Source organism: Kogia breviceps, chromosome 14 (genome assembly GCF_026419965.1).
Source record: "Kogia breviceps isolate mKogBre1 chromosome 14, mKogBre1 haplotype 1, whole genome shotgun sequence".
Lineage (NCBI taxonomy): Eukaryota > Metazoa > Chordata > Mammalia > Artiodactyla > Physeteridae > Kogia > Kogia breviceps.
In genome coordinates, this window is record NC_081323.1 from 14787652 (window position 1) to 14801558 (window position 13907).

General features: G+C 46.9%; 1 protein-coding gene across 1 annotated transcript; it reads left to right on the forward strand.

Annotated features, from left to right (window-relative positions):
* The first annotated feature begins 888 nt into the window (after positions 1-888).
* LOC131741214 (eppin) lies at positions 889-9310 on the forward strand. The gene is made up of 4 exons (XM_067012975.1): positions 889-979; positions 2447-2578; positions 6806-6974; positions 9292-9310. Exons 1-4 carry the CDS (start codon positions 889-891, stop codon positions 9308-9310), a joined length of 411 nt encoding a protein of 136 aa, XP_066869076.1.
* Positions 9311-13907: the final 4597 nt, after the last annotated feature.

Genomic DNA, 13907 nt, shown 5'->3' on the forward strand with positions numbered 1-13907 from the left:
AGAGAAAAGGGAGGGTGGGAGGCAAGTGTGGGAGAGGGAAAGAGACATAGGGACCATGGGAGACCCACAGAAACAAAGAGATACTAAGATATCAATAGTGGCTCAGTGATTAAGAATCCACCTGCCAGTGCAGGGGACACAGGTTCGAGCCCTGGTCCAGGAAGATCTTACATGCCACGGAGCAACTAAACCCGTGCACCACAACTACTGAGCCTGCGCTCTAAAGCCCATGAGCCACAACTACTGAGACCACGTGTTACAACTACTGAAGCCCACGCACCTAGAGCCCATGCTGCGCAAAAAGAGAAGCCACCACAAGAAGCCCATGCACCGCAACAAAGCGTAGCTCCTGCTCTCCTCAACTAGAGAAAGCCCTCACGCAGCAACAAAGACCCAACACAGCCATAAATAAATAAATAAATAAATTTATTTATTTTAAAAATAAAAGATATCAATAGACACACATTGATCAAACCAACAAGAGTGGGTGTACCAGTTAAAATGGAAAATGGAGAATGAGGACATTCTACAACTCTGAAAGTTATCGAGATAAAGACTGCTGATCGTGACATTCACTCCTAAGGTAGCCTGGAAAGTGAGATAAGCTTTGCCCACTTTCCCTGGTTGACCAGAAAGCCCACCCCAACTGAGGGGGCTAAGGATGAAGAGCCATCCAATAAGAGACCCTAGCCCAGGGCTGTGGGCTGTAGATGCCAGCTAGTCACATTGACGATCTCAGGAACTCAGTGTTCACATCAGGAAAGGAGGTGGCTGGCTTGACTCCAGCCCTCATATCCAAGATACTGACTGCTCAAGGACTAGGCTGGACAAAGGGAGCCAGACATTTTTACATTCTGGAACCACCAGACAAGACAGCTTTCCTTCAGCATGGAGTCTTCTGGACTTTTGAGCATCCTGGTGCTACCCATCTTTCTAGTGAATGTCCAGGGACGTGGTCTGACTGACTGGTTCTTTCCCAGTAAGTACTGGGGCCTCAGCCCTTGCCCTGGAGTGAAGGAATATTGCTGGGAGGAAGAAACAAGCACCTCAGGCTCAGGTTGCTTTCCACCACCTTAGCCCTGGTCCTGGGTTGGGAGTGGAGGGAGATACTTGGGATATTTCTTCCTATTTCCCTCTCTGTGGAAGATCCCTTCCATGAATGCAAGCGTCCAGACCTGGGGCAACCCCTACCTTTAGCCCCATTGAAATGGAAGGTCTTTCTTGGTGGAGAGGGGGAAGAATCACAGGATCTAGCATTTTGGGGTGGGGCTATAGGAATCTGGGAAGCCTCAGGGACCTTCCCTTCACCCCACAACAAAAATAGAATCAACTCCTGATTCTTTCAAATGTAGCCCTATAAAGTGTCCCTGCCTCCCCAGGGGTTCCTTGACTTTGGGCTAAAGGATAATATCCAGAAGTTCCTCTGAACTTAAGACAGTAATACTCCATGACTGTATAATAATAATGATAATTGCTACCATTTACTGAACATTCAGGAAGTAGGGATTTAAAGAGAGGGATCTGGAGTCATACTTGGTGGGTCCAAATTTCGGTTCCACCCCTTAGTAGTCAAGTTACTTAAATTCCATGTTCTTCAGTTTCCTCATCTGCAAAATGGGGATATTAATAGAATTTACCTTGTTGAACAATTATGGGGATTAAATGAGATAATCCATTTAAAACGTTTAGAAGAGTGCTCGGCTTATGGTAGACACTTAACTATATATATAACTATAATGTTAGTTAATATTACTGCGCATCTGTGACAATGACTATAGCTTTACACACTTTGTCTTATTTCTTCCTCACCACTCTGTAAGGCTCAAATGATTTTTTACAAATGAAGAAAACAAAGTTCAGAGAGGGTACATGGTAAATCAAGAGTTAGAATTAAAAAACCCAACTGTCTGACTGCTAGGGTGCACAATATTTGTTACTGCACAATATTTATCACTGCACAATAGCGCCCCCCAGAGGAACTCCCAAACACTGTCTCCTCAACCAAATGACCCCACTGGCTTAGACCAGTGGCTTTCAATGGGCGATTTTGCCTTCCAGGGGGACACTTACAGAGTCTGGAGACCTTTTTGGTTGTTACAAGTGCTACTGGCATCTAGTGTGTAGAGGCCAGGGATGTTGCTAAATGTCCTACAATTCACAGGACAGCCTCCACCACCCATCAAATAATTATCCGGCCCAAATGCCTCTAGTGGCTAGGTTGAGAAATCCTGCCTTAGGGGGTGGGACTAGGTAGAGAGTGAGGGATAGTCAGAAGGGAGGATGGTGCAGGCAGTGCTGGGAAATAAATGAAAGTCCCTGAGGAAAAGGACTCCTGGGGATGAGCAAAGTGAAAGCAAACTTCTCTGACTCCCTGGAATTGCCTTGGGTCTGGAGAAGGGTAGGTACTGTGACTTGTAAGACTCATGGTTATAAGTCCCTTCCCTAGAGAGATGCCCCAGAATCCAAGATAACTGTGAATTCAAAGAAAGGGATGAATGTTCAAAGGACAAAAAATGTCCAAGGCGTGAGAAGTGTTGCTTCTTCAGCTGCGGAAGAAAATGCTTAAACCTCCAACAAGGTAAGGTTGAGAGTCTCAGAGGAACCAACCCCTCTACCCACACCCTCAACTTCTGTCCCTCTGCTCCGGCATTGTCCCTGGCTCACTAAGGGCTGGTCTCTGAGAAAGATTGCTGCACTTGGGAGACTTGAAATTCAGATTGATCACTGCCCCTAATGTGATGTATGACATTAGGGACTATCTTCATCTTGTTTTGTTCAGTTTCTTTGAACAAAAGAGAGGTGTAGGGGTCGGATTGAACCAGATAGCCTCTTGGCTCCTTTTCACTCTTCTTATTTTTTTTCTTTTTCTTTTTTTTTCCCACTCCTATGATTTTCTTAGTCCCTGGGGAGCCATTGCTGGCCCACCATATATCAACATTGCTGCTGCAAGTGATCATTGAGATATCTGTATTTCTAACAAACGCAAAAAATGGCTTTTTGCTCCAGATTGACTGCCCCTCTGCCTATACAAATCCAACTTAGCACTAGGAAAGCTTCCCTGACCACTCCAGGCCAGAGGGTTTGTCCTTTGCTGATGCAATCTTAACTCCATGCCCATCTCCCTGGGCTCCAAAAAGACTATCAAGATTATTTTTCAAATTGTAGTTATTTACAATGTTTCAGGTATATGACAAATTGATATATATATATATATATATAAAATCTTTTTCAGTTTCTTTTCTATTATAGGTCATTACAAGATATTGAATATAGTTATATATGTGCTATGCAGTAGGTCCTTGTTGTTTATCTATTTTATATACAGTAGGGTGTATCTGTGAATCCCAAACTCCTAATTTATCCCTCGCCCTCCTTTCCCTTTTGGTGACCATAAGTTTGTATTCTATGTCTGTGAATCTATTAAGACTATCAAAGATTTTTTATTCATCAGTTAAATATTTGTCGATTGTCTCTGAGACCCATAATAGGATTTGACGAGTGTGGTCAGGGAGGTTGAGGAAATCTTCCTTGAGAAAGCAGACCTGGAGGTGAGTGCAGAAGGATGTAGCAAATTTAGGGGAAAAAATGGATGGAAGGGCTTTCCAGGCACAGGGAATGTACATGTACAAAGGCTCGATGGTAGGGCCTAGGGATGCCAGAAAACAAGAGCAGATATGAGTTGGTGCAAGGAAAAATGATTCTTGGTAGGTAGGGTCTGATGGGCGAGGGTCTCACCTTGATCTTAAGATCAATGGACATTCATTGAGGCAGGTGGGGACATGGTGTGGCTTTCACTATGCCTACAGAGCTGGAATGAAGTGGCTTAAAGGACTTCAGGTTGAAAGAAAATGGTAGCTTGGACTAGATAGGTAGCTGAGGGGATGGAGAAGAGTAGAATATGTTTGAGAGACATTTAGGAGGTGAAGTAAACAGGACTTGACAATGGAGCAGAGTGGACAGGCAGGAGGATAGTAAGTTGTTCATTTGCCTGTCATTGAGGAATTCTGAATCCAGACTTCCTGAGTTCAAATCTTGGCTCCAGTTTGTACCAGCCTATTTATCTTGGGCAAATTAACAACTTTCCCTTGCGGTGCCTCATATAACAAAAAGACTAATGTTAAAGGTTATTTGAAAGATCAAATATGCTGATGCACGTGAAGTGCTCAGAGCAATGCCTGGCATGTAATAGCATGTGATACATAGTAGCTCACATTATTCATCGTCCATGACTGGGAGCTCCTATATAACAGAGGTCATGCATTTCCTTTGTCTCTTTAAGCATCTAGCACATAGTAGGTGCTCAATGAATAACTTATTCAGTTCAGTCAGGATGTATTTTGTTTTATCCTCAAAATCCTATACCGTGTCCGACCACCTGCTGGGAATGGGGTTCCAAGATGAAATCAGACACAATCCCTGCTCACTAGAAACTCACAACATCACAGAGGAGACCAAAGATGTAAACAAATGACAAACATGCACACAAGACTCAGAAGCACGGTAGAAAAATGCAGGGTCGATTTAGGCACTTGTGAGGGTGTGGTGTGTAGAATGGAGTCCGAGACACCACAGTGGAGTTGATGTCTGGGAAAGGTCTTGAAGGGAGAATAAGAGTATCACTAATGAACAACAGAGGAGTGGCAGAGGAAATGTGGAGAGAATGGTGTGGAGGTGTGGGTGGCATGGGGGGTTGAAGGTTGTGGGAGCTTGTAGCTCAGAAGGGGACTGTGGTGGGGGAGGAGGCCAGAGCCCCACATAGGAGCCCGATCATGAAGGGTCTGTGGGTCATGGAAGACTTGGTCATGAAGTCAAGGTCGTGGCTATGTAATAACATGGTCAGCTTTGTCTCAGATCTACCAGGTCCTTCTCTCTGGTGGGCGGTATGAAGGATTGATTGGAGCAGCCAAGGATTGAGGCAGGAAGACCAGTTTGAAGCTCACTCAACAGCCCAGGCATGAGCCACCGAGGCTTAAGTTAAAGAGACGGGCAGACAGGTGAGCTATGAGAAGGTAAAAATCAGCAGGATTTAACTATTTAGCTGTGGGGATTGACCCTTGTGGAACTTATAGTTTAGTTAGCACCTGTATTAGTTTGCTAGGGCTGCTGTAACAAAGCACCACAAACTGGGTGGCTTAAACAACAGAAATATATTGTCTCACAGTTCTGCAGGCTAGAAGTCCAAGGTCAAGTGTTGGTAAGGTTGGTTCTTTGTCAGGTGGTGAGGGAGAATCTGTTCCATGCCTCTCCCCTAACTTCTGGTAGTTTACGGGCAATCTTGGGTGTTCCCTGCCTTGGAGATCTCTCTCTCTCTTTTTTTTAAAAACAATTTATTTTATTTTTGGCTTGCGTTGGGTCTTCGTTGTTGTGCGCGGGCTTTCTCTAGGTGTGGCGAGCTGGGGCCACTCTTCTTTGCTGTGCGTGGGCTTCTCATTGCGGTGGCTTCTCTTGTTGCAGAGCACAGACTCTACGCTCGTGGGCTTCAGTAGTTGTGGCTCACGGGCTCTAGAGCTCAGGCTCAGTAATTGTGGTGCACAGGTTTAGCTGCTTCGAGGCATGTGGGATCTTCCTGGACCAGGGCAACCTGTGTCCCCTGCATTGGCAGGTGGATTCTTAATCACTGCACCACCAGGGAAGCCCTGGAGATCTCTTATCTTCACGTTCACATGGTGTCCTCCCTGGGTTTAGGTGTCTGTGTCTGAATTTACCCTTTTTATTTTTTTATTATGTTTTAAAATTTTTACTGGAGTATAGTTGATTTACAATGTTGTGTTAATTTCTGGTGTACAGTAAAGTGAAACAGTTTTACATATACAAATATCCACAATTTTTTAGCTTCTTTTTCCATATAGGTCATTACAGAATAGTGAGTAGAGTTCCCTGTGCTATACAGTAGGTCCTTATTAGTTATCTATTTGACTTTACCCTTTTTAAAGGACACCAGTCATATTAGATTAGGGGCCCACCCCATTCCAGTATGACCTCATCTTAACTAATTACATCTGCCACAATTCTACTTCCAAATAGGGTCCCAATCTGAGGCACTGAGGGTTAAGACTTCAACATATGAACGTGAGGGGGAGGAGGACTCAACCCATAACAGGACAGAAGCTAACTGCAGGAAAAAAAGGGGCTTGACCATCTGAAAAACTACCCCCTGCCTTCCCTGCATGGACTTGCCCTTGACTCTGATCCCATATTCTCTTTCCTTGACATGGTTTGGAGGGCAGAGTAAGTGGCTTATAATTTGGCATTTTCAAGGCACTCTGTATCTTTTATCCATTCAGGATGTATTTATTGAGCAGCTACTCTCCGTCAGACACTGTGCTAGGAGCTGCACATTCAGATACAATCAAGGAACTCACAACTTAGAGGGCCACAAGGGTGGTCTTACTTGCACCTCAGGACAGCCCTGTGCAACAAAGCAAGCAGGGTGGGATTTTGCATTCCCATTTTACAGAAGGGGAAGTCAAGGACAAGACAGGTAACGTGGGAGGGTCATGTGCACATACCAAATTAGGAACAGAGCCATGAAAGCAGAGGCTCCTTACTCTCAGGGGAGACACTGAGTCCGGTGACCAGAAGGGAAGGGGGAGACTGATGTTCCCTGGGGATGCAGACACCCAAACGGCTCCACTTCGGGGTTTCCCTGCAAATGTGCAAATACATCAGTGGAGCTGGGCTCCCAAGATGTGAAAAGGTTAAAGGAACCTGTTCAGTTTCATCTGGATAATAAAGGTTGCTTTTTTTTTTTTTTTTTTTTTTGGCATGGACACTCTAAATTCTCAACTCTGGGGTCTCGCTGCAGACATATGCAGTATGCCCAAAGAACCTGGCCCCTGCCTGGCTTTTTTCCGTCGTTGGTGGTATGATGAGACAAATAATACCTGCTCCAGCTTCATCTATGGCGGCTGCAAAGGAAACAATAACAACTTCCAATCCCAAGCCATATGCCAGAGCACCTGCCCCCCAAAAAGGTGAGTCCCAGGGGCTCTAGTCTGCCATCCTCGCCAGGGCCACGCTGGGGGGTCTGGGTGTTGCTTGGTCCATTCTTGGATGGTTACATCCTTGACAGACGAGGTACTGACAGGACCAGCTCCGATCAGGAGGTAAGAATGCCCCTTGCAGAGGGTTGGGCAGTGGCTTTCCAGGAACCGAGGTTGGGAAGGGACGTGGTTGTGAATAAAAGCTGGCAAGTATGAGGGGTGGGGGAGGATGCAGATGTGGTGAAATCTCAGAGGCCAGCATCACAGAGGTCGCAGGACATCCAGCCTAGTGCCAGACAGGCTGACCAAGCACCCCTTCCAGGCCATCAGTTTCCTCTCACAATACTCTTCGCCAGCAGCTCACTTCCATCCAAATCCCATTTTTCCTTTAAGGAGACTTAGAGCTTCCCAGAGCAAACCCACTTCCTTTTAATCTCCTGTGAAAAGATGTACAAACATAACGTCAAGATTAGTTCTGAAGATGAGCTGAGCCCAAGACGCTCAGCTGGTCCTGTCCTTCATTCTCAACAGGCTCTAATTTCTGAATGCATAAGGATACCTTGGAGCCACCACCAGGATTTGGCTCAGGACCCAAGGCTCTCTCTGTGTCCCTGATAAACACTCCAGGCTGGCTTCCACTCCTCCACTCCCAGTGTTCCAGGGCCTTAGCTCTTCCCCAGACTGAACCCTGGGATCTCTCTCCCCTTTCTCCATCTCAGCCTCTTTTTAGACATAATATCCTTCTGTTTTGATCCCATCTCTATGCTTCCTTCCTTTGTGTCCCAGCAGACATCTGAATGCAACCCTATGAAGACTCCAAGAGGGGACCACCAAGCTGAGTCCTTCCCATTTCCTCACCCACAAAATGGTGAGAAAAATAAAATGGTTGTTTTAAACTGCTAAGTTTGGGGAAATTTTATTTGCAGCAGTAGTTAGGTAATTGGAACAGCTGCGAAGGAAGTGGATGGAAGAGAAGGGGGTAGGAGGGGAGGGGAGGGGGAGAGGAATGACATGGAGAAGTCTGGGGGAAGGAAAAAAGGAGTCCCCAAAAGACTGGGCAGGATAAGAGGGCACCAGGCTTGAGAAGGGAGCCCTACAGCCGGAGAAGCCCCATAGCACACCAAAACCTGGACACTGTTTTTGAATAGACTCATTGTTTGCTGTGACTTCAATCAAAAGGTTCTAAAGAGAGTCTGGGATCCACTTACTGGTTGAGTAAGACCTTTCCTCTCCTCATCTCTCAGTTTCTCCCTCGTTAAAAAGGGCTGGTTAAACTGATAACTATTTCTGAAAATGCTGTTAGCAAACACCTACATTAGGGTCACTTAGGGTCACTTAGAGTGGGGAGGGGCTTGTCTAAAATGTGGGTCCTCCAGATCTAGGAAATTGCCAGCTCTAGGAGTAAAACCCAGGAATCTTCAAGTACTTCCAAGTGATTTTATCAGAACCTGAGGATCGAATGATATTTAAGAACCAATCCATCAGTGGGAAAAAAAGCATTAGAGGCTTCACAGGTTTATTGGTGCCTGCTCCTGGTACAGAAGGACATCAGGAGAAAACGTTAGAATCGTTGAAAGTTGGGGAGGATCAGGGCAGGGTTGGGCTGAAGACCCCCAAAACACTGCTAATTTGGCGGTTTTGCAGAGTGACCATCTAGCTAAGTGGTCCTCGTGTGTGGTGTCTCCCACATTCACATTGCTCTTGCCTCCACACCTCTGTCCTCCTGGGAAGCCTGTTGCAGTCCTGTGCATCTTTGTGATGCAGGCCAAATTACCAACAAGTCATCAATGGTGTGCAGCCTGTGGGGAGAGCACTTCTCTGGGAATAAAGAGATTGAAATACGAGTCTCAGCTTTGCCCCTGGTTGAGTGTATGACCTGATCGGGACAGGGTAGGGTGAAGGGATCCTCCTCTCAGGAGCTCAGTTTCCCATCCATAGGAAGGTGGTAGACTAATAATGTCAAAGAGTACTTCTAAATTTGAGAAAATATGGTAGCTCGGGAACACTGCCGAATCTGAGAAGCAACTGGTTCTTGTCCATGCCACTGGTACCTCTCAGTCCTTGATTGAGATTGACATACATGAGTGACTGGAACAGAATCGCTCTGTCCTAGGGACCCATGTACCACAGAGGTCCTTATAAATGGCCAAGTGTGCCTTGCAGCAAACAGTGTCTGCTCTCCCGTGCTCAGGAATGAACTCAGAGCCCTCGGGGCTGAGCGCAGGGAGCCCTCTGCCTTCTAAGGACCTCGGTGGAAGATGCTGTGCCTCTTTGTTGTCAACTGTTTGCCCATTACTCTGCCCTGTAGAACCCAGAGGGTACCTTGAGTGGAATCTTGAGGTGTTACTCACGGTGTCACGCAGACCCAGGACCCCTCATCTCCCCCCTCCTTCTTAGTCTCTCCTCAAAGCTGTCTCCAGAGCCAGAAATGCCCAGAGGAAGTTGTGGATGGCTTGGAAACTCAGAGGATGAGCAGGTGGAGACTAGAGAGCTCTGCCAGACCCAGTAACCTTCCCCCCTTTTTACACATGTACAAATGGAAGCTTCTAGTAGAAAATAGACTTGTCCAAAATCATACAGCAAATCAATAGCAAAACTGGAACGAAAACCTAGGTTTGAAGGGCAGCAAGGTGTTGCCAGATCTCACAGCCTAGCTGGAAATCAGGGAGGACATAATGGCTATTTGTCTTTTTTTTTTTTTTTTTTTTGCGGTACGCGGGCCTCTCACTGTTGTGGCCTCTCCCATTGCGGAGCGCAGGCTCAGGACGCGCAGGCTCAGTGGCCATGGCTCACGGGCCCAGCCGCTCTGCGGCATGTGGGATCTTCCCGGACCGGGGCACGAACCCTTGTCCCCTGCATTGGCAGGCGGATTCTTAACCACTGCACCACAAGGGAAGTCCTGCGCTACTGTTTCTTGGCTGCTCCTCCCTTGTCTCTGTATCCCCTGCCTTGCCTGATTAGCAACTGTTTGAACCTGCCGTTTGGGACTTAGGGAAGATCATGGAGGCTGGAGTCTGTCCCCTACAAACAAGGAACGGGGGACCCAGAGAGGCTTCCATGCCCAAAAGCCCCTACAGGGTCCTGCTCAATTTCATTACGTGTGCACTCCCTATGGCATTTCAGGGAAGGCCATGGCAGCCACATGGCACCCACGTTTTCATTTAGCCCTGTGCCCCATAAATTAGGTAGCCAGTCCTGTCTGTAGATTAGATAATAGCACAGTGTCAATGTTAATTTACTGAATTTGATTATTGTACTGTGGTTATTTAAGAGAATGCCTTTATTTCAGGAACTTCACTGAAGGACTTAGGATGTCTGCAACACACTTCCACATGCTTTAGAAAAGCATAATATGTGGTGTGTGTGTGTGTGTGTGTGTGTGTGGAGAGAGAGAGAGAGAAAGATGAAAGTAAATGTGGTAAAATGTAAGCATTTGATGAATTTGGGTAAAGAGTATGCAGGAAATCTTGGCACTATTCTTGCAACTTTTCTTTAAGTCTGAAGTCATGTCAAAATTAAAAGTTGAAAGAATAAATCAAACATAAAAAAGGAAAAAGTCAAGGAGAAATCACTGCAACCACATCAGAGCTACTAGGAGAGTGGGATATGGTGTCCCATAGGCAAATGGAAAAGAAATAACAGGGAAACCTTACAAGTGTACCACAGCTGAACCAGATGAGACCAATGGAGAACTGTCCTTGTGATAAGCACGAACATGCCTAATTTGTACATTAATACGTTGAGAGGTTAATGCTATTTCAAACCAGAGTCTCTGGCCCTACAACAGAGATCATGAGTGAGCCAATCTAGAAAATTCTATGCTCCAAATCACTCAGCCCGTCCAGGCATCTGCCCCAGAGTCTGTGTATATTGCTACCTGGAGGTTGGTTAAAGAGGGTCCTGTGGGCACCATCCAGGCCACTTGGAGCTCTGCCTGTGGAGTGAGGTACCAACCTTCCATCAGTGAGGGGCTGTTGTTTTCAGATTGATCGCAAAGGGTGGCTGCCTTCCATTGTCTAGTCCCCTGGTAGGGCCAAGAGTCTAACCATAATCCTAAACCTAACCCTAGCCCATAATAAACCACAGGCTTTGGATCGTTCATCTGGTGAAAAATCCCCAGAGGGCTGTCCAAGACGTGAGGGCTGCAAATAATGGGGTTTCAGTAGCTCTAGAGGGTCCCATCTTTCTATGTAATGAACTCACCCCAATAAACCTGGTTTGGCTGGGCCCTGGGCTTCTTTGGGGTTGATATCCCAGCCATGGGGGGTATGCAGAGACTTCTGGGTCTAGGACCTCTATGCTCTGCAGGCAGGGCCTACTAATGCTATGCTGTCCTGTGGCTCAGGAGGGCGCTGCAGCGCCCACCAAGTACCATCTCTAAGGGCTAAACAAACCAGACCCTCACCAACAGGTTGCAGCACTGAATGGAGAGCTAACGAGTTGTCAGCCATCACTCTGTTTTCCTCACCCTCACGGTTTTGCCATCAATTTGTAGTAGAATGATCAACTGGGTAAACGTGATCATGGGGCAAGAAGGGGAGTATTTGTTGTGTTTGCAATATGATTATTTCACGAGTTAGTTTTTGGAAGCTGCATCAATGGACAGGACAAATGGAACCACACAGCAGTCACAGAAGCCATCATAGCTGGTGCAGCCCTAGCTCCCGGGGCATTAGGGCTGGCAGTTTGAGTGTCTCATACATATTAGTAGATGAAGAGGCCCCCAAAAAGTCATTCCTCCTATGTCCTGTTGGGTAGCCGGACTGCTCTCCCTGCTCCACATTGCCCCCAGTGTCTATTCTTAATAAAACAGCCAGAAGGATCTTTTCCAAACATAGGTCAGATGACATCCTCGCTCTGCTCAAACCCCTCCTATGGCTCCTAAATTCCTCAGAATAAAAGGCAAAGTCCTTGCAGTGACCACAGGGCCCTCCATGATCTGAGCCCGCACTACTTCTTTGTCTGCATCTCCCTTCGTGCTCCTGACCCCTCAGCACTCCAGCCATGATCCTCAAGCACTCTGACCTCAGGTCCTTAGCTCTAGAAGCTTCCTTGGTCTGGACAGCTCTTCCTGTGGATTCCGTGTGGCTCATGTCCTTCTTCACTCAGCTCATGACTTGAATGACACCTTAGGAAAGACCTTCACTGAATACCCTCTGCAAAGCAACAACCCCCTACCTCTTATCCCATCCCCTGGACCCACTAGTCCTCTTACCCAACTTTACAGTTCGCCATAATCTTTCTACCACCTGACATGTTAAACCTGTTGGTTCATTCATTTAGTGACTATTTCCCCCACCCTACACACGCGCGCGCACACACATACACACACCTCACCTCCTTGATGTCAAATCCCCACCACCTAGAACAGAACACATAGTAAGTGCTCAAAAAAGGTTTCCTGAATGAGGAATGCCTCCGCTTACGCTGTTCCTCGGGCAGGGCTGTCCTCTACTGGTCTGGCTTAAGCTCCGGCTCCCTCATGTGTAACTTCCTATTATGCCTCCAATCACCAACCTGCACTTTGCTGAAGAGTAGATGTTTGTTTCTACGGGGTTTTACCGTACACAGCCCTCTGGACTGGAGATGAGGTTTAGAGCAATCGCGAAGCAGCGTGTTGCTGGAGATGGGAGAAAGTAAGGTAGGAAGAGACCCTGCCCTGAGCTCCGGAGAGGCAGCAGGTTACCAAGTTTCTGGCCCTGGGAGCAGTCCTTCTAGCCCAAACTAGCATAGCTGTGGTCTGGCTACAGAACACATAGCCCATCGAGATGCTGTCCACACATAGGCTCCTGGAAAGGAGGAGAGCGTTTTGTGGCGTGGTGCTGATGGAAGAAATAATGGCATGCATACAAAGGCATACCTCTGCCATCCCTGAGTTAGACAAGGCCCTGCCCAGGGCTCTCTTTCAGAAGGCAGAGCTGGGGAAAGCAAGGAGCAAGTGGAAGGGGTGGTACCCACACATTTAGTCCCTAACGACTCTACCCAGCCTATCACTTTGTTTTTGCTTAGAAGGGTTGGGGAGACTGGAGCCTGGACAGGGATAGAGATTGGAAAAGGGAAAGTTAGGAGAAAAGCGATACTGCCACCCACCTACCTCCAAAGGCAGCCTTATGCAGTAAGCACCCCCATTCTCATACAGGAGGCAGCTTTATGGAGTAAGCACCCCCATTCTCATACAGGAGACTCGTTCCCACGTACCCCCAGGGGCATGGATGGACAACCAGTTTCTTTGCTGGCTCACGGCCTGGGGCAGAGACCCACAGGAGGATGAGAAAGATAAGGCTGGCCAAACACCAAGCCACCCAGCTTTCTGTCTCCACACAATCCCACTCAAGCTGCCTTGACCTCTCACATTCCACAGTGGGTGGAGGAGCAGGGAAGGACATAAACCATGTCCTGGAGGGCCAGAGTCTCTGCCATTACTCCGTTGCTTTGCCTCCTCCTCACCCCACCTCAGGGATTAACGTGAAAAATCACTGCAGTAGGACCAGCATGGGACTCTGGTGTCATCAGATGACTCAGGTTCAAATCTAAGCCTGTAAAAGGTTGAAAGCAACTAAATAGTCACCAGTGTAAGTGTGGTTAAATAAACTTCATACATCCAAACAATGGAATACTATACAGCCAGAGAAATGAATGAAGAAACCTTTTACGCTGTGAGTGATCTTCAAGATATATGAAGTGAAAAAAGCCAAGTACAACACAAGGTGTATAGTGTACTACAATTCTGTAAAAAGGTGGGATAGATGAGAATTTTATATCTACATGTCCCTGGAGAGATGGAGATAGATGATAGAGAGAAGAGGAAGAGAGAGGCAGACGGGTGGTGAGAAGGAGAGGGAGAGAAAAAGTAGGCAGAGAAAGAAGGGAGAGAAGGGGGGAATAAAGAGAGGGGATACAGAGAGAAGAAGGGATAGAGGGAGT